Source organism: Schistocerca cancellata, chromosome 2, assembly GCF_023864275.1.
Source record: "Schistocerca cancellata isolate TAMUIC-IGC-003103 chromosome 2, iqSchCanc2.1, whole genome shotgun sequence".
Lineage (NCBI taxonomy): Eukaryota > Metazoa > Arthropoda > Insecta > Orthoptera > Acrididae > Schistocerca > Schistocerca cancellata.
Genome location: NC_064627.1, coordinates 1,117,403,153 through 1,117,428,507, shown reverse-complemented (window position 1 = coordinate 1,117,428,507; position 25,355 = coordinate 1,117,403,153). Strand labels below are relative to the sequence as shown.

Genomic DNA, 25,355 nt, shown 5'->3' with positions numbered 1-25,355 from the left:
TGAATGTTTGGGCTGAATTGGTAGCAACATTTAGTAACATAACTAAACTAAAATTTTATAGCTATAAAAGATAATGTACTGCCAGAACTCAGCCACCTTTAACAGAATAGTATTATAGATCCATAGCCAGTCGTGAACAGGTGACACTGATTGTAGCTGTACAGAAACCAAATGGCCCACTAGGCATCTATGAAGAATTTTAAAACAATGGTTAATGCTGAATCCATTATTTACTCATATCCTGTTCCCAAGCCAAATGAATCTATGTCAAAACTAGTTGGCAGTGTGTACTTTGTGAAAATGGGTCATAAATAAGCATGTTTGCATATCACTTTGAATGAAGACACACACAGATTTATGATGATAAATACTCCATTTGGTCTATACTGTTGCAAAAGGTTACCCTTTGGAATAGGCAGAGCACTGAGTTTGTTCCACTGGTATTTAGAACAATTAATTCAAAAAGCTCTGAAAGTGATATTAACTACCTTAATGACTTAAGTGCTTCAGGCACAACTCCTCCAGGAACTCGTACAGAATTTGGAATCTGTTTTCAAAATTCTTCGCATGGCAAATTTGAAGTGCAACAAAGACAAGTGCATCTTCTTTGAATATAAAGTGCAATACTTAGGACACAAACAAAGACTCTGACAAGGGTACAAAGAAACTGTAGCCAGACTGAGGCGGCAGCTCTCATGATTATATTTGCAGTCCAGAAATTCCACGATTACATTTACAGGCATAAATTTATCCCCCTCATTGACTACAATCCTTCAGTGATTATCTTTGAACCAAACAATACTGTTCCTACATAAACAGATTAGTTTTTGCAGCCCTGGGTACTTCTATCTAATTATGACTAAGAAATTATATTCAGGTCCACAGTACAACACGTGAAAGCAGATTAATTTTCAAGTCTGCCAATAAACCAAGACAAAAATTCTGATTCATCAGCTGATGTTTGTTTTTCAGTAAGTATCATTAGCTAAGATACTATGGAAAATTTCTGAGTAAACTCAAACTTAATTGCAAAACTTGTGTCTAAATATCCTGTTTTGTCTTAAGATGAAACAGTATATTCAAATGGAGCAGCCTAATGATAAGAGGTTGCTTAATAAGCCAGAAATTAAATCTTACTGGGATATGAGACATGCACCTACAGCGTAACAGTCGACCACAATATTGCCACACCTGGGAGTGATGGTGCTTCAGTTGGCTTTTCATGGGTTTTTATCATGAAATTTTATGAAGACATGCTGAACCACTTGATAATATATGCACAAGTGTCTTGAAATCCTTCACAGTGCAATGCACTTTCCATAGTCACCACTGTTCCTGTTTACCCTCAGGTCATTGTGTGCTTCAAATATGGCTTGGGAGGTCAAGTGCAATATCAACATGGCTGGGTGGTACAAAGGTGTCATTCCAGTACATTCAGAATCACGCAAGACACGAGTGGCTATTCCTGCAGTGTTTAAATCTAAGTTACTACAGATGATACATCAATGCAATTGGGGCATGGTTCATACAAAACACACTTTCAGATAGAATTGCTACTGAAAAAATATTGACAAAGACATTGAAATGATGCTGGCTAATTGCCACTTGTGTCAAGAACACCAGTCCGCACAGCCTCAACAAGATTTTCTGTGGCCACAGCCATCATAACCATGGACACACTTGCATACAGACCATTTCTTGTATCATCCTCATCAATACCTGCTGCAAATTTCCATTTGTGGTACTCAGGTTTGAATAACATTTAGGCAGTTTTTTGTTCTACTAATTTTTATTTGTATGAACTAGTTTTCAGCTTATTAGGCTATCTTCAGATAACTACTGGCTATTGTTTACAAGGACCTTGTGTTCTTATGAACCAAACATTCTGGACTAAGATACAAACACTTACATAGTGAAACAAATACTAACAAAGAGATAGAGGGTCTGGCCAGTACTTACCTCAGCTCAGTACAGCCGATAGATACACACAAAACAAAACCGAAAATTTATGTTCCTAGCTTTCGGAACAAATATTCCTTCATCAGGGAGGAGAGAGGGGAAAGAAAGGGAAGAAGGGAAAGGAGATTCAGTTACTCACAACCCAGGTTATGAAGCAACACTTACATAGGATCTTTAGTTGTGGTATTGTCTTTGAAATTGGCAAACAAGTTTTTGTTCTGTAAAACTGTTCTTTAACATAATAAATCACATTTTATGGTTTGTCAGTACTATGTATGACAACAATTAGAATTATTTAGAAAAAAAAATTACAGAAAACCCACAACAACAGACACAGTAATACCCTCAATAACACACAAACATGCAACTTCCATTCCATTGTGCATCGCCTCACATCCATACCACTGTCAAAACAGAATTTCCAAACAGAAGTAAACATCATTAAATATATTGCATATAACAATGGCCATAACCCTGAATTAGTTGACAAAATCTTGCACAAGAAACGAAGAAGGAAAATCTTGCCCAACATTTATGCCCCCTCTGCAATATCAGCTACGACAAAAACCAACTGGTGTACTATTCCATATCTAGGTAAGCTATCAGACAAACTAGCCAAAACACTGAATCCGAAAACTATAAAACCATTTTATGTAAGAGGTACTACAGCTAATCTCCTATTCAACAGCAAGGACAAAAGAGATGAACTAAACAACAGTGGGGTCTACGAAATAACCTGCACTGACTGCAATAAACTATACATTGGTCATACGGACTGCGCCAAATCAACAAGGCTGACTGAACACGAACACAGCTGGAGATTAAATAAATCAGACTCCACCTTTGCTGAACATGTGGTGAAAGGAGGACACAAATATCTAACACACACAGAAGTGCTACATATAGCCAACAAAGGCAGAAAACTCAGCCTACTAGAGGCACTTGAAATTAATTTATTATGTTAAAGAATAGTTTTACAGAACAAAATGTCAAAAGAACAGTTTGACAATTCCAAAGACAATACCACAACTAAAGATAGTATGTAAGTGCGCTGTATCTTAGTCCAGAATGTTTGGTTCGTAAGAACACAAGTTCCTAGTAAACAATAGCCAGTAATTATCTGAAGATGGCCTAATAAGCTGAAAACTAGTTCATACAAATAAAAATCAGTAGAACAAAAAACTGTCTAAGTGTTATTCAACCCTCAATATGGAATTGTTCTATCAAGAACGAAGACGGAAGAATCCATAAATAACATTTGTGGTACAATGTTGCTGACAATGAGAGACAACTTTCTTCTCAGAAATTTTAACTATTTTATGAAACCAACAGCAATTCACACTTCAAGACTGCAGCGTTACATCCTGGAGCCAATGAACTTGCTGAAAGATCAATACAAACTTTCAAGTCACACATGATGAAGGCAGTTCAACAATATAATATAGTCATAAGCCTTATTGATCTTCCTCTCTGAGTACAGAGCCACTCCACACAATGCACAATCTCCAGATAAGCAACTCCACAGAAGTCTGCAAACAACAACATTTTAAACTTGATGATCCGGTACTCATTTCAATGAACAAAGATGAGAAAAAGATATGCGTACGAGTCATAGTCAAATAGCAGCTAGCCAATTCGATGTTTAAAGTGAAATATTCACATGGAGTCGAAACATGTCATAAAAACCAAATCAGGCTGCACAGCACTCACATGCACATGGGCCAAACTCCTTTTACAAAATCGAAGGACATGTAGCCTATGGAGGTCGAAACGGCAAACTCTTCACTGACCGCCCCTTCACTGTGGCTTCCCTACAGTATCGCAGTTGAATGCCAGAGGGAGGCTGGAGCCATGGGCAACATGGATGTACCCAACAACAATACAAGCTGGTAAGCAAGAAAGCAGGATGCTAATAAGCCAGCCTGCTTTAATAGTTCTCCCTCCCAGTGGAGTGATATCATGTACATGGAAGGAGGTACACAGCAACCCCACCACACAGGCACCCCACTCCCTAGGCACCATCTCAGTTTTGAGCAGCTGCCTCCATAAGGCACTCGTCAACTAGAACTACCTTTCTGCTTCTCTGTCATGTCCATCAGAGTGTCATATTAGGCCATCAATAGTGTTGCCAGAGAGAGCAACGTCAACAGTGGACTGCTTTGCTTTGCCTAACACTGGTGAGGGTGGAGATCCTTCCACCAACAGGCACAAAATACGATGAGCAACTAACACTTTCTCAGTTCCCATAGTTTTACAGTTCCTGCAGTTCTACAGTTCTAATGTGCCACCATTTCCTGCAATTATTCTATGGGGTACAGCTCTGCGATTTTTGTCCAGAAGACTACAGCTACCACTCAGCAGTCGCTCTTTATGGACCAACAGGTACTACCAGCTATGAGCATCTACATAGTACTTTCTGTCATAATGACAATATCATAGGTTGCCAAGAGATCAGAAAGTTTTTCAGATTTCATTTTATTAAAAATAAGACATCAAGTGTCACACATCAAACTATTACCAAAGTTAAGTAAAGTTTGGTATCATTACCATTAATAACGGTTATTGATTAATTGTTATTGTGTTGCCACATTTCTGTTTTAGTGCCACTCTGTCAAGCAAGTGGTAAGTAATTTTAATTCATGTGCATGCTGCCACTTTTTTAGTGAACTGCAGAAGTAGTACATTTTCTGCTAAGGTGAATATTTGGGCTGAACTGATAGTAACAATCACTTACAATATAATTGATTTATTAAACTAAAATTTTAGGGTGTTCCTTTTTCGTGAAGGTAATCTGTATAACATCACAAGATGAAACAGTATGCCATACTGTAAAACTACACCAAAAGAATAAACCTAAATTTAGACCAAGTGAACAATATGTACAGCTCTAAAAGCTTCAAAACCAGGTACACACATGTTCTTAACGTAAACAACAAACTTACCAGTTACTTAAAACGGCAGCTAAAAAAATGCAGAAATTGGTGACGACACATGATACTAAACAAGGACCCAAACCCTATCATACCATAAACGACCCGTATGGTAGCAAAACAGACCTACAGCTGATTCATAGCAAATAGTATATGTCTTAATCTCACAGACAGTCATTATGTAGTTTTACATAAACAATAATGACCTTTTCTGACAAATGAAAATGACATGTTAACATAAAAAATACACGATAACAGCCAAATGAAGTACTATATAAAAAGATTCCTTAGGGTATAACTGATCAATTAGTTAAATGGAGTCAATTAACCAATATACTCAAATCTGCATCTTTTGCATTTAGAAGCATACGTCATGTGCTCACATCGTAATCATGTGTTTAGGGAACATGCCAACTACACCATTAGCACCTGTGCTGTTTTCATTACAAGACAGGTATGGTTAAGATAGTAAAATATTTAAATATTTTTTATAAACTTGTAAAAGTTGCTAAACACACACACACACACACACACACACACACACACACACACACACACACATATATATTCTGTTCACAGATCTTACAGTGATGAAAATAAAACATAAAAACCTAAGACACTGTCAGAACTTATTTTAAAAGGGGTTTCATCAGACAGTAACACCGTAGAAAGTTACTCAAGAAGACACAGCTGGTTGATCACTGACTAAAAGATGACCAATCAACCATTCACATCATTATCAAAGCAAATTGCTGTCAGCTACAAGCAAGACAAACTGGGGGTGCTCCTCAGAGTTGGGCAGCACGAGTTCTTAATCATGTTTATGCTGGCAGTTTTCCTTTAGGATGAATGCCATGAAGTATTCCATGGTACTATGGCTTTGTAGTTGGTTTAACCTGGTGTAGCTTGTTGTATTGCATCCCCAGCTACTAATTCTCCCACTGACCAATGGTCCTTTCAACGAATTGATGTGTGGATCACCATTCCAGTTCTTACAAGCAACCAATAGATAACACTATTGTGTTGTGATATTACTACCACTTTAAAATTTATTATTGGGAGAGAGAGCCAGCCATGACAAAATTATTTCATTTGGTGTGCAAGTTACGTGAGACACACAAAATACCTCATATTTCAGGAAGAATGTAATAATTCCAATTCCGTAGAAGGCAGGCCTGACAGGTGTGAATACTACCAAAAAATCAAATTACTTATGCAAGAACAGAAAAACAGGTAGATGCTGACCTTGGTGAAAGTTAGTTTGGGTTCCAGAGGAGTGTAGGAATCTGTGAGGCAATATTGGTCCTACGACTTATTCCAGAAGGTAGGATGAAGAAAGGCAAAGTTGACATTGTACACTGGAGTACACTCTTTGAAAAGCTAACGGTACAAGGGATAACCTCCCCCCATGAACCATGGACCTTGCCGTTGGTGGGGAGGCTTGCGTGCCTCAACGATACGGATAGCCGTACCGCAGGTGCAACCACAATGGAGGGGTATCTGTTGAGAGGCCAGACAAACATGTAGTTCCTGAAGAGGGACAGCAACCTTTTCAGTAGCTGCAGGGGCAACAGTCTGGATGATTGACTGATCTGGCCTTGTAACATTAACCAAAATGGCCTTGCTGTTCTGGTACTGCGAACGGCTGAAAGCAAGGGGAAACTACAGCCATAATTTTTCCCGAGGGCATGCAGCTTTACTGTATGATTAAATGATGATGGCGTCCTCTTGGGTAAAATATTCCGGAGGTAAAATAGTCCCCCATTTGTATCTCCGGGCAGGGACTACTCAAGAGGACGTTGTTATGAGAAAGAAAACTGGTGTTCTACGGATCGGACCGTGGAATGTCAGATCCCTTAATCGGGCAGGTAGATTAGAAAATTTAAAAAGGGAAATGGATAGGTTAAAGTTAGATATAGTGGGAATTAGTGAAGTTTGGTGGCAGGAGAAACAACACTTTTGGTCAGGTGAATACAGGGTTATAAATACAAAATCAAATAGGGGTAATGCAGGAGTAGGTTTAATAATGAATAAAAAAAATAGGAGTGCGGGTAAGCTACTACAAACAGCATAGTGAACGCATTATTGTGGCCAAGATAGACACGAAGCCCACGCCTACTACAGTAGTGCAAGTTTATATGCCAACTAGCTCTGAAGATGTCGAAGAAATTGATGAAATGTGTGATGAGATAAAAGAAATTATTCAGGTAGTGAAGGGAGACGAAAATTTAATAGTCATGGGTGACTGGAATTCAAGAGTAGGAAAAGGGAGAGAAGGAAACATAGTAGGCGAATATGGATTGGGGCTAAGAAATGAAAGAGGAAGCCGCCTGGTAGAAATTTGCGCAGAGCATAACTTAATCATAGCTAACACTTGGTTTAAGAATCGTGATAGAAGGTTGTATACATGGAAGAATTCTGGAGATACTGAAAGGTATCAGATAGATTATGTAATGGTAAGACAGAGATTTACAAACCAGATTTTAAATTGTAAGACATTTCCAGGGGCAGATGTGGACTCTGACCACAATCTATTTGTTATGAACTGTAGACTAAAACTGAAGAAACTGCAAAAAGGTGGGAAATTAAGGAGATGGGACCTGGATATAAACTGAAAGAGCCAGAGCTTGTACAGAGTTTCAGGGAGAGCATAAGGGAACAACTGACAGGAATGGGGGAAAGAAATACAGTAGAAGAAGAATGGGTAGCTTTGAGGGATGAAATAGTGAAGGCAGCAGAGGATCAAATAGGTAAAAAGACGAGGGCTAGTAGAAACCCTTGGGTGACAGAAGAAATATTGAATTTAATTTATGAAAGGAGAAAATATAAAAATGCAGTAAATGAAGCAGGCAAAAAGGAATACAAACGTCTAAAAAATGAGATCGACAGGAAGTGCAAAATGGCTAAGCAGGGATGGCTAGAGGACAAATGTAAGGATGTAGAGGCTTATATCACTAGGGGTAAGATAGATACTGCCTACAGGAAAATTAAAGAGAACTTTGGAGAGAAGATAACCACTTGTATGAATATCAAGAGCTCAGATGGAAACCCAGTTCTAAGCAAAGAAGGGAAAGCAGAAAGGTGGAAGAAGTATATAGAGGGACTATACAAGGGCGATGTACTTGAGGACAATATTATGGAAATGGAAGAGGATGTAGATGAAGATGAAATGGGAGATATGATACTGCGTGAAGAGTTTGACAGAGCACTGAAAGATCTGAGTCGAAACAACGCCCCGGGAGTAGACAACATTCCATTAGAACTACTGATGGCCTTGGGAGAGCCAGTCCTGACAAAACTCTACCATCTGGTGAGCAAGATGTACGAGACAGGCGAAATACCCTCAGACTTCAAGAAGAATATAATAATTCCAATCCCAAAGAAAGCAGGTGTAGACATATGTGAAAATTATCGAACTATCAGTTTAATAAGTCACAGCTGCAAAATACTAATGCGAATACTTTACAGACGAATGGAAAAACTGGTAGAAGCTGACCTCGGGGAAGATCAGTTTGGATTCCGTAGAAATGTGGGAGCACGTGAGGCAATACTGACCCTACGACTTATCTTAGAAGAAAGATTAAGAAAAGGCAAACCTACGTTTCTAGCATTTGTAGACTTAGAGAAAGCTTTTGACAATGTTAACTGGAATACTCTCTTTCAAATTCTGAATGTGGAAGGAGTAAAATACAGGGAGCGAAAGGCTATTTACAATTTGTACAGAAATCAGATGGCAGTTATAAGAGTCGGGGGTATGAAAGAGAAGCAGTGGTTGGGAAGGGAGTGAGACAGGGTTGGAGCCTATCCCCAATGTTATTCAATCTGTATATTGAGCAAGCAATAAAGGAAACAAAAGAAAAGTTCGGAGTAGGTATTAAAATCCATGGAGAAGAAATAAAAACTTTGAGGTTCGCCGATGACATTGTAATTCTGTCAGAGACAGCAAAGGACTTGGAAGAGCAGTTGAACGGAATGGACAGCGTCTTGAAAGGAGGGTATAAGAGGAACATCAACAAAAGCAAAACGAGGATAATGGAATGTAGTCGAATTAAGTCGGGTGATGCTGAGGGAATTAGATTAGGAAATGAGACACTTGAAGTAGTAAAGGAGTTTTACTATTTGTGGAGCAAAATAACTGATGATGGTCAAAGTAGAGAGGACATGAAATGTAGACTGGCAATGGCAAGAAAAGCATTTCTGAAGAAGGGAATTTTGTTAACATCAAATATACATTAACATGCTAGGAAGCTTTTCTGAAAGCATTTGTCTAGAGTGTAGCCATGTATGGAAATGAAACATGGACGATAAATAGTTTGGACAAGAAGAGAATAGAAGCTTTCGAAATGTGGTGCTACAGAAGAATGCTGAAGATTAGATGGGTAGATCACATAACTAATGAGGAGGTATTGAATAGAATAGGGGAGAAGAGGAGCTTGTGGCACAACTTGACTAGAAGAAGGAATCGGTTGGTAGGACATATTCTGAGACATCGAGGGATCACCAATTTAGTATTGGAGGGCAGCGTGGAGGGTAAAAATCGTAGAGGGAGACCAAGAGATGAATACACTAAGCAGATTCAGAAGGATGTAGGCTGCAGTAGGTACTGGGAGATGAAGAAGCTTGCACAGGATAGAGTAGCATGGAGAGCTGCATCAAACCAGTCTCAGGACTGAAGATCACAACAACAACAACAAGGGATAAAATACAGGGACCAAGACGGTTATCTGCAACTTCTAGAGAAACCAGACCACAGTTAGCTGAAGGACATAAAAGCAAAAAGGACATAAAAGCAAAACTAGTTTGTGATAGTGAGACAGGGTGGTAGACTTAGTCTGATGATGTTCAATCTCTACAGTGAGCAAGCTGTGGGGGAAAAAAATTGGAATTTGGAAAGGGAATTAAAGTTCAAGGCGAACAAATAAAAACTTGACGGTTTGTCAACGACATTGTATTTCTGACATGGATGGCTAAGGGCTTGGAAGAGCACTAAAAGGAACTGGTAGTGTCTTGCAAAAACATTACAAGGTGATCACCATTAAAATTAAAACTATTGTAAAGTAATGTAGTCAAAGTAAATCAGGGTGAGGGTATCAGGTTAGGAAATGAGACATTAAATTTAGTAGATGAGTTCTGTTATGTGGAAAGCAAAATAATGGATGATGGTAAAGGAAGAAAGGATAATAAATACAGACTGGCAATAGCAAGAAAAGCAAAAAAAAAAAAGAGGAATTTGTTAACATGTAAAAGAAATTTAAGTGTTAGAAAGTCTTTTCTCAAGGTTTTTGTCTGGAGTGTAGCCTTGTTTGAAAGTGCAACATTGATGATAGGCAATTCTGACAAGAAGAAGACAGAATCTTTTGAAATGTGGTGCTATAGAAGAATGCCGAAGATTATATGGGTAGATCAAACAACAAATGAGGAGGTATTGAATCATACTGGGGAAATAAGAAATTTATGGCACAACTTAACTAAAAGAAGGGGTTGTTAACAGAACACATCCTGAGGCATCAAAGGGTTGTCAATTTAACAATGTAATGAAGTATGGGGTGTAAAAACAGTAGAAGGAGACAAGGCTTGAATACAGTAAACATGTTTAAATGGATGTAGCTTGTAGCAGTTATAGAGAGATGAAGTGCCTTGCACAGGATGGACTAGCATGGAGAGTTGCATCATGCCTATCTTCAGACTGAAGACAACAACAACAACCCACACATTTCTCACGGGCAGAACATAAAATCTGTCATTTCTGACCAGCTCTCCAGTTTACCTTATGTCATTTTTAGTTGATAATTATCAGTAAAAAGGCTGGAACTAGGACAAACAAACATAAAATCACTCACAGAAAAACAGCACTTGTCCTCTTACCAGTTAATTACTATGGAGAAAAGTCTGACATTTAGCACAAACTTCTCAGAAAAAACTAAACAGTGGGAACTAATTTTGCATACTTTCAGTTTCTCTTGCCTTGAGGAATTACATTCTGGGACAATGTAATAAAAGTAGTCGAATCATTTATTCAGTAAAAGAAGACATTAAGAACACAGATTAAAGTATATAATTTTAAATCTTCCCAAGGCCAGACACTCGCTTCCAAGTACTCCTTAAATTTACTTATTGTTAAGAATGAAAGTTAGTTTCATCATAAATGTGAAGACAAAAATAATTTCCATGTTGCCTTTGTCACCTTGACAACAGCTGAGACTGAGGTTCTGCACTCCAGTTGAAGATCTTGAATAAGTCATCATCGGACACGAAACAAGAAAATGAGATTCTCTACAAATTCAAGAGAAAGTTAATCAGACATTTATTGCTAGTATGTTGAGTGTCATAAAAGAAATATCCAGCACATCAGTACATGTGTCCGCATCCGTAGCCAAGCGATCAGTGTGGTTGGATGCCTGGCTCAGAGATTTTCTATACTTGGGGACTGGGTGTTCTGTGGCCCTCATCATGATTTCATCATTATCGACATGCAATTCTCCGAGGTCTGGTAAAATAAAAAGACTTGCACCAGGTGACTGAACTCCCCGAAAAGGGACTCCAGGCCAAAATATGCCATATGCGCATTTCATATGCAAATGTGATCACACAAGTCATAAATGCCCAATCCATGGGAACTCCACATCCTTGGGTGTGGATATAAGCAGTATTTTTACATGTCACCATGTGAAGGGAGTACCAGGAGTCCCATAATTTGAGGAAAATTGCCACACCCTGAGTCAACTCCTGTGTATAACAATGTGTTGACAACAGAGATACCTACTGACTATAACAGATTTTAGCATCAGATAGCTGAGCAGCAGTACAACAAGTAACCCACTAATTCAATGTTGGGCTCAAATATAAGAGAACACAAATGTTAGCATGGTGTGGGAATATCACCACTGAATATTTCAAGGGTGGAAAAAGGTCACCTGGACTGATGAGTCATGGTACACATTGGAATGTGCCAATTCTAGGTTATGAGCATATCGCTAACTAGTTCCAGTGATGCATCCCACTTGCCAACAGGGCACTTTTAAGGTAAATGGTGGAGATATTCTTGTGTAGGAAGATGTTACATGGGCTGAAATAGAGGGCTTTGATGTGTCTGCCATTGTCTTTCAACGTTGGATATTCAAGATCCTGTTGTGGAATTAAGTGCATCTGTTCGTTTGCCTACAGACCACTGTTTGCAACTTGTACCTTCAACAATACACTTCACTCCCCCTTAACTCCCATACTCTGTCATAATGGATTAAGTAACACTCAACACATGAGAGAGTTTGTATCCCCTGCCCCCTTGTACACATCATCTGGTCTCAATCCTATCAATGACATGTGGCCTGCCATCAAGTGAAATGCACCTGGAAGCACCTGCAACTGGTCTACATGGACTTTGGTCATGGGTCACATTGGCTTCCCAATGCTTTTGGTGTGTAATTCAGTACATGTCACAACACATCACCACTGACATCTAGGCAGAAGTGTATGATGTTAGCTTGTAAGTGTGAATAATTCTGCTGTTCTTCCTTTGTAAAGCAAAAGAAAATATAATTTTTCTCATCTAGGAAGCACCAATCACTGAGAGCGATAATATATTGCTCCAAGTAATATTATACCCAAAAAAATACCTCCTCTTCCTAAGAAAGAATAACTGTTCCTCAGCTTCATTTCCAAGCTTTGGTAGTTTACAACACACTGACCTCAATATGAAAAAAAAGTCTAGGTGTAGTCAGTTTTCACCAGAAGTGCTTTAGTTGTAGTTAAGTAGTAGTAATATTTGTTCCAATGAATATGAACATTAAGAGAGAGATGAAGATGCCAGAGTTACTGCTGTGTAACATGTGCAATCTTGTACACAATGACAAACATCTCTGGGGGGGGGGGGGGGGGGGGGGACATTACTGGGCAATGGTGTACATGACAAGAACTATAGAAAGAATGCCCATCAAGCCCTAAGTCTGATATACGTGACAACAGAAACAAATCCTGCTAACATGCAAAGAACATTGCTTTGAACCACTGATTAATGTAGGCACAATCTAAACTAAATTACAGCGAACTAACACAAACTTCAAACACCTATGCAACCTCTTCTTAACCAATCGGAATAATGTATAATGATAGTATAAGGTTTCAAGTAACTTACACAATAATTTTTGTAGACAACTACATAAAAATGCTAAAGCAAAGTTGTACTCACCTATAATTTTTTTTTGAAGATATTAATTAATGCATTCATTTGGACTTTCTTCTTCAGACTTCAACAAAAGTTAGTTTTGTATAACCCAACAAGCACAAACATTCCATGCAAAGCTGGTTTTTATGGTTCACATCATACCATGCAATATCAATGAAACAACAATACTTTTGAAATAACATGCAACATGAATGCATAATTAAGAATATTACAATAACAACAGAGAAATACTGGAGGAAAAGTCTTTACGAGAAAGAATACAACTGAAAGCAATATTTTCAAGTTATAAAAGAAAAAAAGGAGAGAATACAGAGAACAACAAAACTGAAGGCCTTTATGGTGGCCAAACCTTGTGCCCTATTTTTGCTTGCCTTATATTTTATATCTAGCAAACTATCCCTTTTCAAATAATATGGCATAGCAAGTGCCTCACGATTACAGAGCCGTATGTCTGTAAATTTTGTAAACCATTCATTCAGCTTTAAAAGAAAAAAAATGTTATTTTAATTTGAAGTTAAAATGTCTTGTAGTCTCATGAGACATATCGATAGCTGACACAATAATATTGATGCGCAATATAACAACCACGCCTGGCAGGTTGCTGCGAGCAGTGAACAACACAGCATATCTGGCTGGCAGGTCAAATGGGCTGTCATCCGGCCAATTTAAGGCCAAACGGTCATGGGCCCAGACACACGTTTTTTTTGGTAGCTAAAGTGTTCTTTTTCACTGACATAAGTACCGAAAATGACTTGGCACAACACTGGTTATTCTTCTTCATTTTCATGTTTGATGGGCCTGAACACTGGTTATTCTTCTTCATTTTCATGTTTGATGGGCCTGAACACTGGTTATTCTTCTTCATTTTCATGTTTGATGGGCCTGAACACTGGTTATTCTTCTTCATTTTCATGTTTGATGGGCCTGCTTGGGTCCTGCATGTAGTCTTAAGTTCTACCAGAACTATTAAGTTCTATTTCGGCAGACTGTGATACCATACAGCTAAATAATGGAACACTGTCTAGCCTATAAATTGTTTCTATGTCCATAACTGAAACTGCATCTATCAAATTATTTTCATTTGTAGTCCTGGAGAATTGACAGACCAGTAATTTTCATGAGCTGTGTTTCACTTATTCTGTATTCAGCAAATGTTAATAAATGACTTCCGTGCTATAAATTAGGGACTACCAAAAAATATTTCAGTTTCACTATAATTTGATGTTACCACATTTATAAGGCTAATATACAGTTTTGCAGCAGACATTTCAACCACTGATACTGATGAGCAAACAGTAGTTTGAAGAGATTTTAGACAATAAAACTCATAATAAGGTGAAAAACATCTCAATTAACACAACATCCAACTGAAAATATACAAGACATACAGAATTAATTTTATCCCGATGAGCACATACATCTTCATGATTGTTTCTCTAGCAGGTAATGCAGTGATGATAGCAACCAATCACAGTGATTAACTATGACTTTATTTTGCTAAAACTAGTTTCCTAAGGGACAGATATCTTCAAAGGCTTTCACAGTTTGTTTTAGAATTTTAACACCTTGAAAACATATAATAACAATTTGGAGTGGTATGCACGAGTGGTACTACAATTACACCACAGAAAAAACGCCACTCTATACTGCTGTTATGGTATAATGAAAGATAGTATAAGCCAACACTCAGATGTATGAGTGTGAATGCATGTCCTTGAAGTAAATTCATGCTTACAATCCACAATAAATATCAGACATTGAACTGTATTGTTGCAGCAGTTTTGTGTACAAACATGTTTAAGTAACTAAGATGTTTCTGCTTTCGCAGTGGCATTCCGACATATTCATATAATTTATGTGAAGATTACATAGCTTAGCGTATGGTAACTCTTCAGCAATCTTGGGTGGGTGGGGGTGGGGCAGGGATAGTGGCACAAATTCTGTAATGAAAAAATGTAAATTAATTTAAACACATTTAGCAAGCATACCATATATACGAGAATGTTAAACATTTAACATTCACTGTTACATAAAGGCCACCTCTAGACCTCTCTACACATTACCATCTTTGGCTAAATGCTTCCATGTGGACATCTTTAGCCTTTTGTATCTCTTGGAAACCAGTAAAGTTTCCCTGGCTTTACTACTATCAATCTTCTTAACACTGTGTGGCATTAAAAAAAATTATAATAAAAATTTATTGTAAAACACCAACCCAATCTGTTTTAAGTTTTTGTTTTATCATTCTGCAACCAGTTTCAATAACAGTCACCTTCTGACAGAACTTCTCATTTAAAATGGCAAATGCATGTGGTCTTCAACATCTATTTTTTTTAAGTTCTGCCAGAAGATGAGTGTTAGGTTGAAACTATTTCATAGCAATAAAACAAAAACTTATAACATCATGGTGTGGTTATTTTACAGCAAAATGACTATCCACTCACTTAGCAACATGCACTGCTGCAACCTCAATTTCATTTTCATTACAGTCATCATTATGTCTTATTCAAGTTCATTTCCTTATACAGGGTGTTACAAAAAGGTACGGCCAAACTTTCAGGAAACATTCCTCACACACAAAGAAAGAAAATATGTTATGTGGACATGTTAGAGCTCATTTTATTACTTCTCTTCAAATCACATTAATCATGGAATGGAAACACACAGCAACAGAACGTACCAGTGTGATTTCAAACACTTTGTTACAGGAAATGTTCAAAATGTCCTCTGTTAGCGAGGATACATGCATCCACTCTCCGTCGCATGGAATCCCTGATGCAGCCCTGGAGAATGGCGTATTGTATCACAGCCGTCCACAATACGAGCACGAAGAGTCTCTACATTTGGTACCAGGGTTGCGTAGACAAGAGCTTTCAAATGCCCCCATAAATGAAAGTCAAGAGGGTTGAGTTCAGGAGAGCGTGGAGGCCATGGAATTGGTCCTCCTCTACCAATCCATCGGTCACCGAATCTGTTGTTGAGAAGCGTAGAAACACTTTGACTGAAATGTGCAGGAGCTCCATCGTGCATGAACCACATGTTGTGTCGTACTTGTAAATGCACATGTTCTAGCAGCACAGGTAGAGTATCCCGTATGAAATCATGATAACGTGCTCCATTGAGCATAGGTGGACAAAACTAAAATGAGTTCTAACATGGAAATTAAGCGTTTCCGGACACATGTCCACATAAGATCTTTTCTTTATTTGTGTGTGAGGAATGTTTCCTGAGAGTTTGGCTGTACCTTTTTGTAACACCCTGTATAATTCTATCACATTCCTATCATCATTTGAGCTTTTAACTGTTCTATCCTTTAATAGACAACATCTATTTGAGATAGTCATTTCATTTGTCTCCCTCATATCTGCAACATCTTTTGTTAGCTGCCTATATACATTTGTTACACGACTGTACCTTTTGTGTAGTTCACACACTCATTTTCCACAATGCTACGTTGTTGAATAATTTTATTTGGTTTGCTCCCTATCCTTATATAAATCATCAAAATTTACTTTCCAGTCCTATTTTTGACTAGTTTTTGTCAAGGTCTGTCAATTTTTATTCTGTATTTTACTAGTCCACAGTAAATTTGCATTGGTAAGTGAGTTAGGACTGACACATTGTGTTTAATTCATTTGTTATTTGACAAAATATAGTCAAATTCTGATGCGAATTGCCAGGTCCAGTTTTTATCTGTTTTCTTCTGGATGAATGTGTTAAGGACAATCATGTCCTCCTCTGCAAATTCCACTATTGTATTACCTGTGTCACTTACATGAGTTTCATAGAGAAGATTAATTCTTCAGTTTTGGGCATACTTTTACTTAATCCTCCACTATCATCTTGTAGTGGGATTCTGTCATTTATCAGTTTCTGTAATTCTCCATAGAGGTCTCTTACTTTCCCCACAAGACTAAGCACACTAGTACATGAACCACATGTTGTGTCGTACTTGTAAATGCACATGTTCTAGCAGCACAGGTAGAGTATCCCGTATGAAATCATGATAACGTGCTCCATTGAGCATAGGTGGACAAAACTAAAATGAGTTCTAACATGGAAATTAAGCGTTTCCGGACACATGTCCACATAAGATCTTTTCTTTATTTGTGTGTGAGGAATGTTTCCTGAGAGTTTGGCTGTACCTTTTTGTAACACCCTGTATAATTCTATCACATTCCTATCATCATTTGAGCTTTTAACTGTTCTATCCTTTAATAGACAACATCTATTTGAGATAGTCATTTCATTTGTCTCCCTCATATCTGCAACATCTTTTGTTAGCTGCCTATATACATTTGTTACACGACTGTACCTTTTGTGTAGTTCACACACTCATTTTCCACAATGCTACGTTGTTGAATAATTTTATTTGGTTTGCTCCCTATCCTTATATAAATCATCAAAATTTACTTTCCAGTCCTATTTTTGACTAGTTTTTGTCAAGGTCTGTCAATTTTTATTCTGTATTTTACTAGTCCACAGTAAATTTGCATTGGTAAGTGAGTTAGGACTGACACATTGTGTTTAATTCATTTGTTATTTGACAAAATATAGTCAAATTCTGATGCGAATTGCCAGGTCCAGTTTTTATCTGTTTTCTTCTGGAAGAATGTGTTAAGGACAATCATGTCCTCCTCTGCAAATTCCACTATTGTATTACCTGTGTCACTTACATGAGTTTCATAGAGAAGATTAATTCTTCAGTTTTGGGCATACTTTTGCTTAATCCTCCACTATCATCTTGTAGTGGGATTCTGTCATTTATCAGTTTCTGTAATTCTCCATAGAGGTCTCTTACTTTCCCCACAAGACTAAGCACACTAGTACATGTACTCTATAGATTCCTTGAAATATATTTTGTTTATTTCTAAAAAAAAGTATTTCTATTCAGTATGAGATTCTTTCAATATCTGTAATGTTTTTAATTTTCTTGTCTACAATGAAGCCTGCACCACCAGAGGGGAGTCACTGTCTGATGATGAGCGATTTAAGCACTGCTGTGGTGGGCAGTGTGTAACTGAGTTAAGGGCACAGTCATTAAGTTGCTATTGAGTGACTGCGTGTAGCAAGGGCAGAGACTTTGTGGCTGGTGGTACGCTTGGGTAGTAGTTACATTTTAAGTGATAGTCTGTGCTGGTTCAAAGTCTCAGTTGTTGCTGATTGGCCAGTGAAGGTCACCCAGCGGAAAACTTATTTTGAAGGGACAGTTAGACATTTACTTGTTATTGACATTTAAGTATCCAGAAAAAACCTGTATCAGCTGTGGTGACATATTTGTTACCTATCGGGCCGCTTGTGGATCAAGTCCTGTTGGTTCCTGACTGAAAGTTACATTGTGGACTCTTATTTGGGATGTGACTGATTTATATGTGGATCCTCTGAAATTCTAGTGAGCATTTATTCTTCATTTTAATGGTTGTTACATTGTTACGTGGACTGTGTTCCTTGCCGTCCTGGTTACCCAATTTTGTTGGAAGCAGAGTAGAATCACTGAACTAGTTATGTTAGGTTGTTTAGTGTGTGGTTTCTAGTGGTTTCCTGTAACTGATCTTGTGGTGTTAGTGGAACTGCTTGGAAAAGTCCTAACGTGCTGCTCGAGGGCCCCGTTCAAAACTGTAAACCTCACGTAAATGAAGTCACTACTGTGACGTAGTAAATAAATTTTATTTGAGGTTGTTTATTGTGCCTTGCAACTATGAGTGGCTCTTTTAATCTCAAGTTGTTCTGTATACGTATTATACTAAATAAATCACTAAAATTACTAAAATAAGTAATTTTTGAGATTGATTGATTGTGTTTCTTGTGTTACTGGAAGGGAACTTTTTAATTGTGTCTGTTTATTTTGTGTACCCATTGACCTCAAAACTGGGGCCAGTGTATTATAAGTAATGCCGCTACCGAAAAAAAACTGTTCAGTTGCAATGGAAAAAGCTTTATGATGTCCTTAACCTGTAGTAATAGAGTTAAATTAACAAACTACTGTGGCTGCCCAGCTATTTAGTCTAGCACTGTTAAACTCAGTATTTTTTTGGTTCTGCTTCCATTACCATCTAATGGTTCAATGTTACAGACAGAATTTTGTACACAGTTTTACTATTTCAGGACGTGATTAGCAGTGTTGAGTTTTGGGTCTGCCTAATTTTGAGGGTCTGTTCTGTAATAAGTTTTCTGAATGAAAGTGTGTACTGTTTGGTTTGAATTTCATTATTTAACAGGTCCTTGCTGGCCTGGTACAAGTAAATATATTTGCTCCTGTATTTCTGTGGACTAGCCATTCCGAGTTAAATTAAACACTCACTTAAATTGTCAGTGTTACACATAATTTTAATTATATCAATAGTTTTTAATATTCCTTTGTTGGTTGTTTCTGAACAAGTGTTTGCTCATTCGATCACTCTATTAAATTCTGCCAGCAGTTGTTTTTCTTAAGCTCCTATAGTAAATTCTGTTGGCATTGGTTGCTCACATTTGTTGTGCCAACAGTTGCTTTTCTTAAGCTGCAATAGTAAATATTGTTGGTATGATGCTTAATACTGAAATCATCAACTTGTCTGTATTAAAACTGCTGAGTGTTACTTGCATAAAATCGAAAGAGTAAATTTTGATGTGTTTTTGGTTTGTAGTTAGTTCTGTCAGCAGTTACCTTTTGGTAAAGTCTCATTAATAAATTCTGCTGGCAGGTGCTGTTCTTATCCGATGTGCTTCAAACAGTCATGTAAATTGTCATCATATTACCATATGTTTCAGAGAGAAAATGTATTATAATTGTAAGCTGATTCATTCCACTCATAGTTAGAGATAACAATTATGATCCATAGAACATGCAAATAACTAACTGACTGACTGATATACAGACATTTTTGCCCCTCAAATGTTTGTATACAAAAGTGGCACATCAGCTCAAGTGTGTGATGAGATGTTCATTGGCCATTTCATGCAGGAATACATTACATGTTTGTGCCTTAGTGCTTTATACTTCAAGTATTAGCCTAATTGTAGCACCAAGCAAACATATACTACTCTGAATCACTGCAACACATTTCCAGGTTGCTAAAAATTTAAAAGAAACTATGTAAGGCAGAGTAATGTTTTATAGAAAAGAATTGTATGCTCAATCTGTATGTAGCCACTGGCTCTGAAAACCTGCAGACTTTAATATCTTTTTTACGAATGCATGGTGTCTGCTCTTTCGGACATGTCCAACAGAAAGACACCACGCATTCATATAACTGACTTGCCTAGATGGGCAATGAATCCACCTTCTTCAGTGTGGATACACAAGTATGTCCGAACTCCTGTGGGAATCTCAGTGTAGTGAGCATGGAGAAAATGGACAGGGACAGCAGATAAGTGGCACTCGGTGGGAGTGTGTATCAGCTGTGAGGCGTACTGAAATAGTCTGCACAGTTGCGCTTAGTCTTGTGTGGTGCAGTGGTTAATGCAACTGCCTCGTATGCAGGAGAGCCTAGCTTTGAATTCCAGTCTGGCACACATTTTCACGTGTTGCTGCTAGTGCCACACAAAGTCCTGAAGCAGCTGATATCAACCATCCCTTCCCTTTCCATTCCATCCCCCCCCCCCTCCTCCTTCAATTAAATCAAAATTTAATGTGTTAACTCGTGTTCTCCCACTGTTGCTTAGTAAGTAGAATTTTTATCTACCCAATTAAATTATACATACAAGCCCTGCAAGCCACAATAAAGAGCATGGTGGAGAGTATCATGTACCACTACTAATCACTCCCTTTCCTGTTCCACTCGCTATGGGAAAAATACTGTCTATGCACTTGCGTAGAAGTCCTAATTTCTTTTAGTTTGTTTTCACTGTCGTTATGCAAAATGTACATTGGCAGCACTAGAATCATTCTGCAATAAGTCATCTTCCCTCCACAGACTCCCATTTGAGCTCAAAAAACATCTCCGTAATACTTGCATACTGATCAATCCTACCTGTACCACATTTAAGAGCATACCTCTGAACCACTTCAATGTTTCTCCGTAATCTGAACTACTGGGGATTCCAAACACCCCAGCAGTACTCAATGACAAGTTACACTAGTGTTCTTTACTCTGTCTCCTTTATAGATGAACCACATTTTCCTAATAAATTGAAGTTGACTATTTGACTTCCCTATTACTAACCATACATCCTTGCTCTATCTCATATTACTTTGTAACATTATGCTTACATAAGTAACTGATGTGACTGTGTCAAGCAGCACATCACTAATACTGTACTGTAACATTACAGGACTGTCTTTCCTACTCATCTGATTTAACTTACATTTTTCTGCACTAAGTCTTACTACATCCTCCTGACTAGTATTCAACAATGACACTTTCCTGTATACTACAGCATCATCAGCAGTCACAGATTGCTACTCACGCTATCTTTCAGATCATTTACAAACATGGGGAACAAGAGTGTTCTTATCACATTTCCCTGGGATGCTCCTGACAACACTCTTGTCCCTAATGAACACACACCATCGAGGACAATGTATTGGCGTCTATTACTTAGGAGTGTTTTGAGTCACTCATATATATGGGAACCTAGCGTGTATGCTCAGACTTTCGTCAACAATCTGCTATGGGGCATTGTGTCAAACACTTAAGATTTTTTGTGGTATAGTAGAATCAAACTGACGTTCTTCAGCAAAAACTAAAAAAACAACGTATGAAATTTCATAATGTAACACTGCTAATTTGTGGGGACAAAATGAACCTAACACATTTAGTCACTTTACATACCCCACCAGGCCTCTCAACCTACAAATCCATACTACTCTACATCAATCATCTTGACAATTACATAACAATTCAGAGATTTTACGGTATAAATAACTGTATTTCATGGCATGTGGTAATGTTGAAATGTGGAATCCTATCACTATGAGAGAGTAAGATAGGGGTACTTCTCTATCTCTCTTCCAGTTATCAGTTAAATCACCAGCAGCCAGTCAGCAGCTTAAGAAGAAACAGAGAATATGTATAATTTTGGGTGTTAAGGAAAATCATGTAACTTCTATTCCAGCACTCCAACTTCTATTCTGACACTCCTTAACAGTTCTATCATTTACTCCCGCAACACAGATGACTATCTTCACTTCCGAGGAGATGGCTGCCTCCAGGATTTCTGTAGCGCCACTTATATATGCCTCAGTGCAAATCTGCAATCTTCAATATACTAAAGTTGTCTTCCTATTTGCTTAAATACTTTAGGATGCATATTGCAGCAACACAGTAAATCATTCTTCAGTAATATGGTTTACCATGTCTGCATAGAAGATGGTTGTACAGTTGGCTGTATGGGCTAAGCTAATGGGTTATTTCATTTTCACCATTGCTGTTCTCTAAATGTATATAACAGAGAATCAGCTGCTGAAGTTCATGTTATTTACAAATTATTACTGTGGAATATTAGCAGAGGAAGAAGATCAAAATGAAAATGAATCAGAGAATAACCTAACAAATGAATTAATGCACCAACTTATCCACATTTACAAATAACGTATGCACATTCTCCAATTGAATACAGCTCTTACTAATCTGACCGTCATAAGTGGTGGTCAATAATATATTACTGCATTAAACTTTTCTTAACAAGAGGAATGGCAAGAAAGTCATCTTGTGAAAGAATTCCTGCCAGTATTCCTACTTTGTAGATGCCCAAAATTAAAAGAAAGGATAGCTTTTCTGTTCAGTTCAGCCCTAGGTGGTTTGTTCAAGTCCCATGATTTCATTTTTAAGAAAAACAGAACTTAAGTAGTGTAAATGTTTGGACACAGCTGCATTATGTATATTGGAAAACATTTTTAGATTCTTCAGTTCCTTATTTATTTACAAAACTGACAGAAATCTGTGTACTGAAAACTCTGCAGAGATCTCTCACTGAATTCAGCATAAAACAAGTGGGACATGAAACAACCATCTATCACTCCAATTCTATGCCTAAATTTTATTATATATTACACGACAACTGAATCTGTGCTGAATCTGTGGGGGAAAAAGGACCACACACACACACACACACACACACACACACACACACACACACACACACAGGGGGGGAGGGGGGGGGGGCGAGAGAGAGAGAGAGAGAGAGAGAGAGAGAGAGAGAGAGAGAGAGCACTGGCTAGCTAGCTAGCTTGCTTTGAGTGAGCAATTAGGAGAGCCTTGGACGCTTATCTGTACATGAAATATTAAAAGTTTTAGGTACCATGGACTACTATATTGAGATAAATCAGATTACTACAGATAATATACATATACCTCAGATAATTAAGAAATACACAGATTTCAGTAACAGCTGATAAATAATCACATCTAGGAAAAGCAAAAATACATTCATAGGAATATTTAAATACTGTATGTGAAATGTAGGAAGAACTAACAGAATAAAATTGAGTGTTTGATAACATTATTCAGAAAGGAATATTTGGAGAAAAAGTGTTTCTTAATATGGTACCTGCAATGGGGAATCATCATGGATGGCTTCCTCTTTTCACTCGTAAATAACACTGCAAAGTCAAATACTGCACTGGACACAAAATTTTACAGTTCTATGTCAACTCTACTCCTTTACCAACCTTGTGAGCCTGAGCGCCTGTTACATGGTGAGCTAGACCTGCTTGTAGAAGGAGGGCTATCCTGGCCACGGGCTGCTGCAAATCCTGGAACTCTGTTGACTTGGAATTGAAAGCGTCGATACGTTTTACGTTGTGGGGCTCTACCACTGCTTGATCCTGCACTCACCAGAAACTTGTAGTAAGTGCTCAATCTCAAAAAGAATTTTAGCCAGCAGACAAAGTATTTCCTTAATCTCTCCAAATATTTATTTATAAAATGTAACTGTAACTCTTCAACATTTTAAATGACAACTTTTCTCACTGCTTCATGACAAATGTACATTACAGTAATGGTTTTCAAATACTGAGAAAGAGTTAAGAAGATACCTCTGTCTGTTATACAACAAACTAGTTTTTTTTACCTGTATGAAGCTCAAGGATATGCCTATGAGCACACACAAGCAAAAAGCCTACACAATGTTTCTAAAAAAAAAGAAAGACACGTAATATGCAACTTCAACTGAGCAAAGCAGACAAGTTATAAGTAGCAAAAGCAGAGTACAATAACATAAGGAAACCACCATTATAGCACATTAAGAGGCAAGACAGTCAGTTGCTTGTTAGAAGTATATCAGCTTGTGATAAAGGGTAACATTTTTAATCAGCCAGAAAGAAACACACATAGAAAAACTAAATAGTTAAGTTTTACAAGCTCTAAAGAACAAGCTACAGTAATTCAGGGAACACTGAAAGCCTGTCATACCTAATTGCTTAAATGTTCTGGAAATCAATCAGGTCTGTTAGAAATAATTAATCTAAACAGGAAAGTCAAAAATGAAAGCTACAACTGTTATACTTACGTAATGCAGTATCTGTGATAAAGTCAAAATGAAACCAAAAAGTTAGTGCTGTATTTTGAGGTTTTACAATAATAAAAACTGTCTTCAAAAGCTGTGGCAGTAAAATGAGCAAGGAGACAATACAGAAAGGAAATACAAATGGAACAAGGAGTTTAAATCAGTGACACATTTGAATTTTTTGTCAATGGAGGTGCAAGGTATAGGACATGAAAAGAAAGTGTGTGCTGGTATTATGTCAGAAATAATTCAAATCCCAAAGATTTTAATAAATGCACTGCAGAAGAGAAAATAATCAAGAAGTACAGCCAATATGGAATGGGACAATAACTGAGTAAAGATTGAAAGTTGGGGTGGGAAAACAGAGGGAGAGAAATGTGTACCCTGCCACAGTTTTTGTATCTTCATTCCCCCCTGCTTCTCTCTTAAATTCCTCCTCACTCAATCAAACATTTTTAACCATATACTGAAAATGCAAACAATTTGATAACCTCTGGCTTTTTTGCACCTTGTGCCTTAATATGTAGCTATCTCTACTATCCTTCAAAGATATCAACCATCTCCAACTCAAAGTATAATACAAAACATCTTGATTTTAGAATTACTGGTATGTATTACTTCAATACTTGAGACACTACATACAGTTCAAAATTCTTTATGTAATATGATTCTTGGCCCCAATTTACATTCCATTTTTATCACTGGTGGTATCCTCCCTCCACCTAATAATCATGTAACTGTGTGGATCATTTGTTTAAAACTTCATATTAATCGTAGGTAAACACAGTTTTCATTAAGATTTCTGGAGTTAATGCTTTGCCATCTAAGAATGCCTCATTTACCAAAGCTAGAGCCAG

At 37.6% G+C, this 25,355-nt stretch overlaps 1 protein-coding gene across 6 annotated transcripts in view; it reads right to left on the bottom strand.

Annotated features, from left to right (window-relative positions):
- LOC126163154 (protein CLEC16A homolog) overlaps positions 1-25,355 on the bottom strand; it is a 212,618-nt gene that overhangs the window by 18,853 nt on the left and 168,410 nt on the right. For 2 of the 6 annotated variants that reach the window (XM_049920087.1, XM_049920084.1), the window contains exon 18: positions 23,663-23,818. The exons of 3 other annotated variants lie outside the window; for them this stretch is intronic. In XM_049920087.1, coding sequence (XP_049776044.1) covers positions 23,663-23,818 — 156 coding nt within the window. Of the gene's footprint in view, positions 1-23,662; positions 23,819-25,355 lie in introns of those variants that run through there. One more of the 6 variants, XM_049920088.1, reaches the window with a different exon arrangement.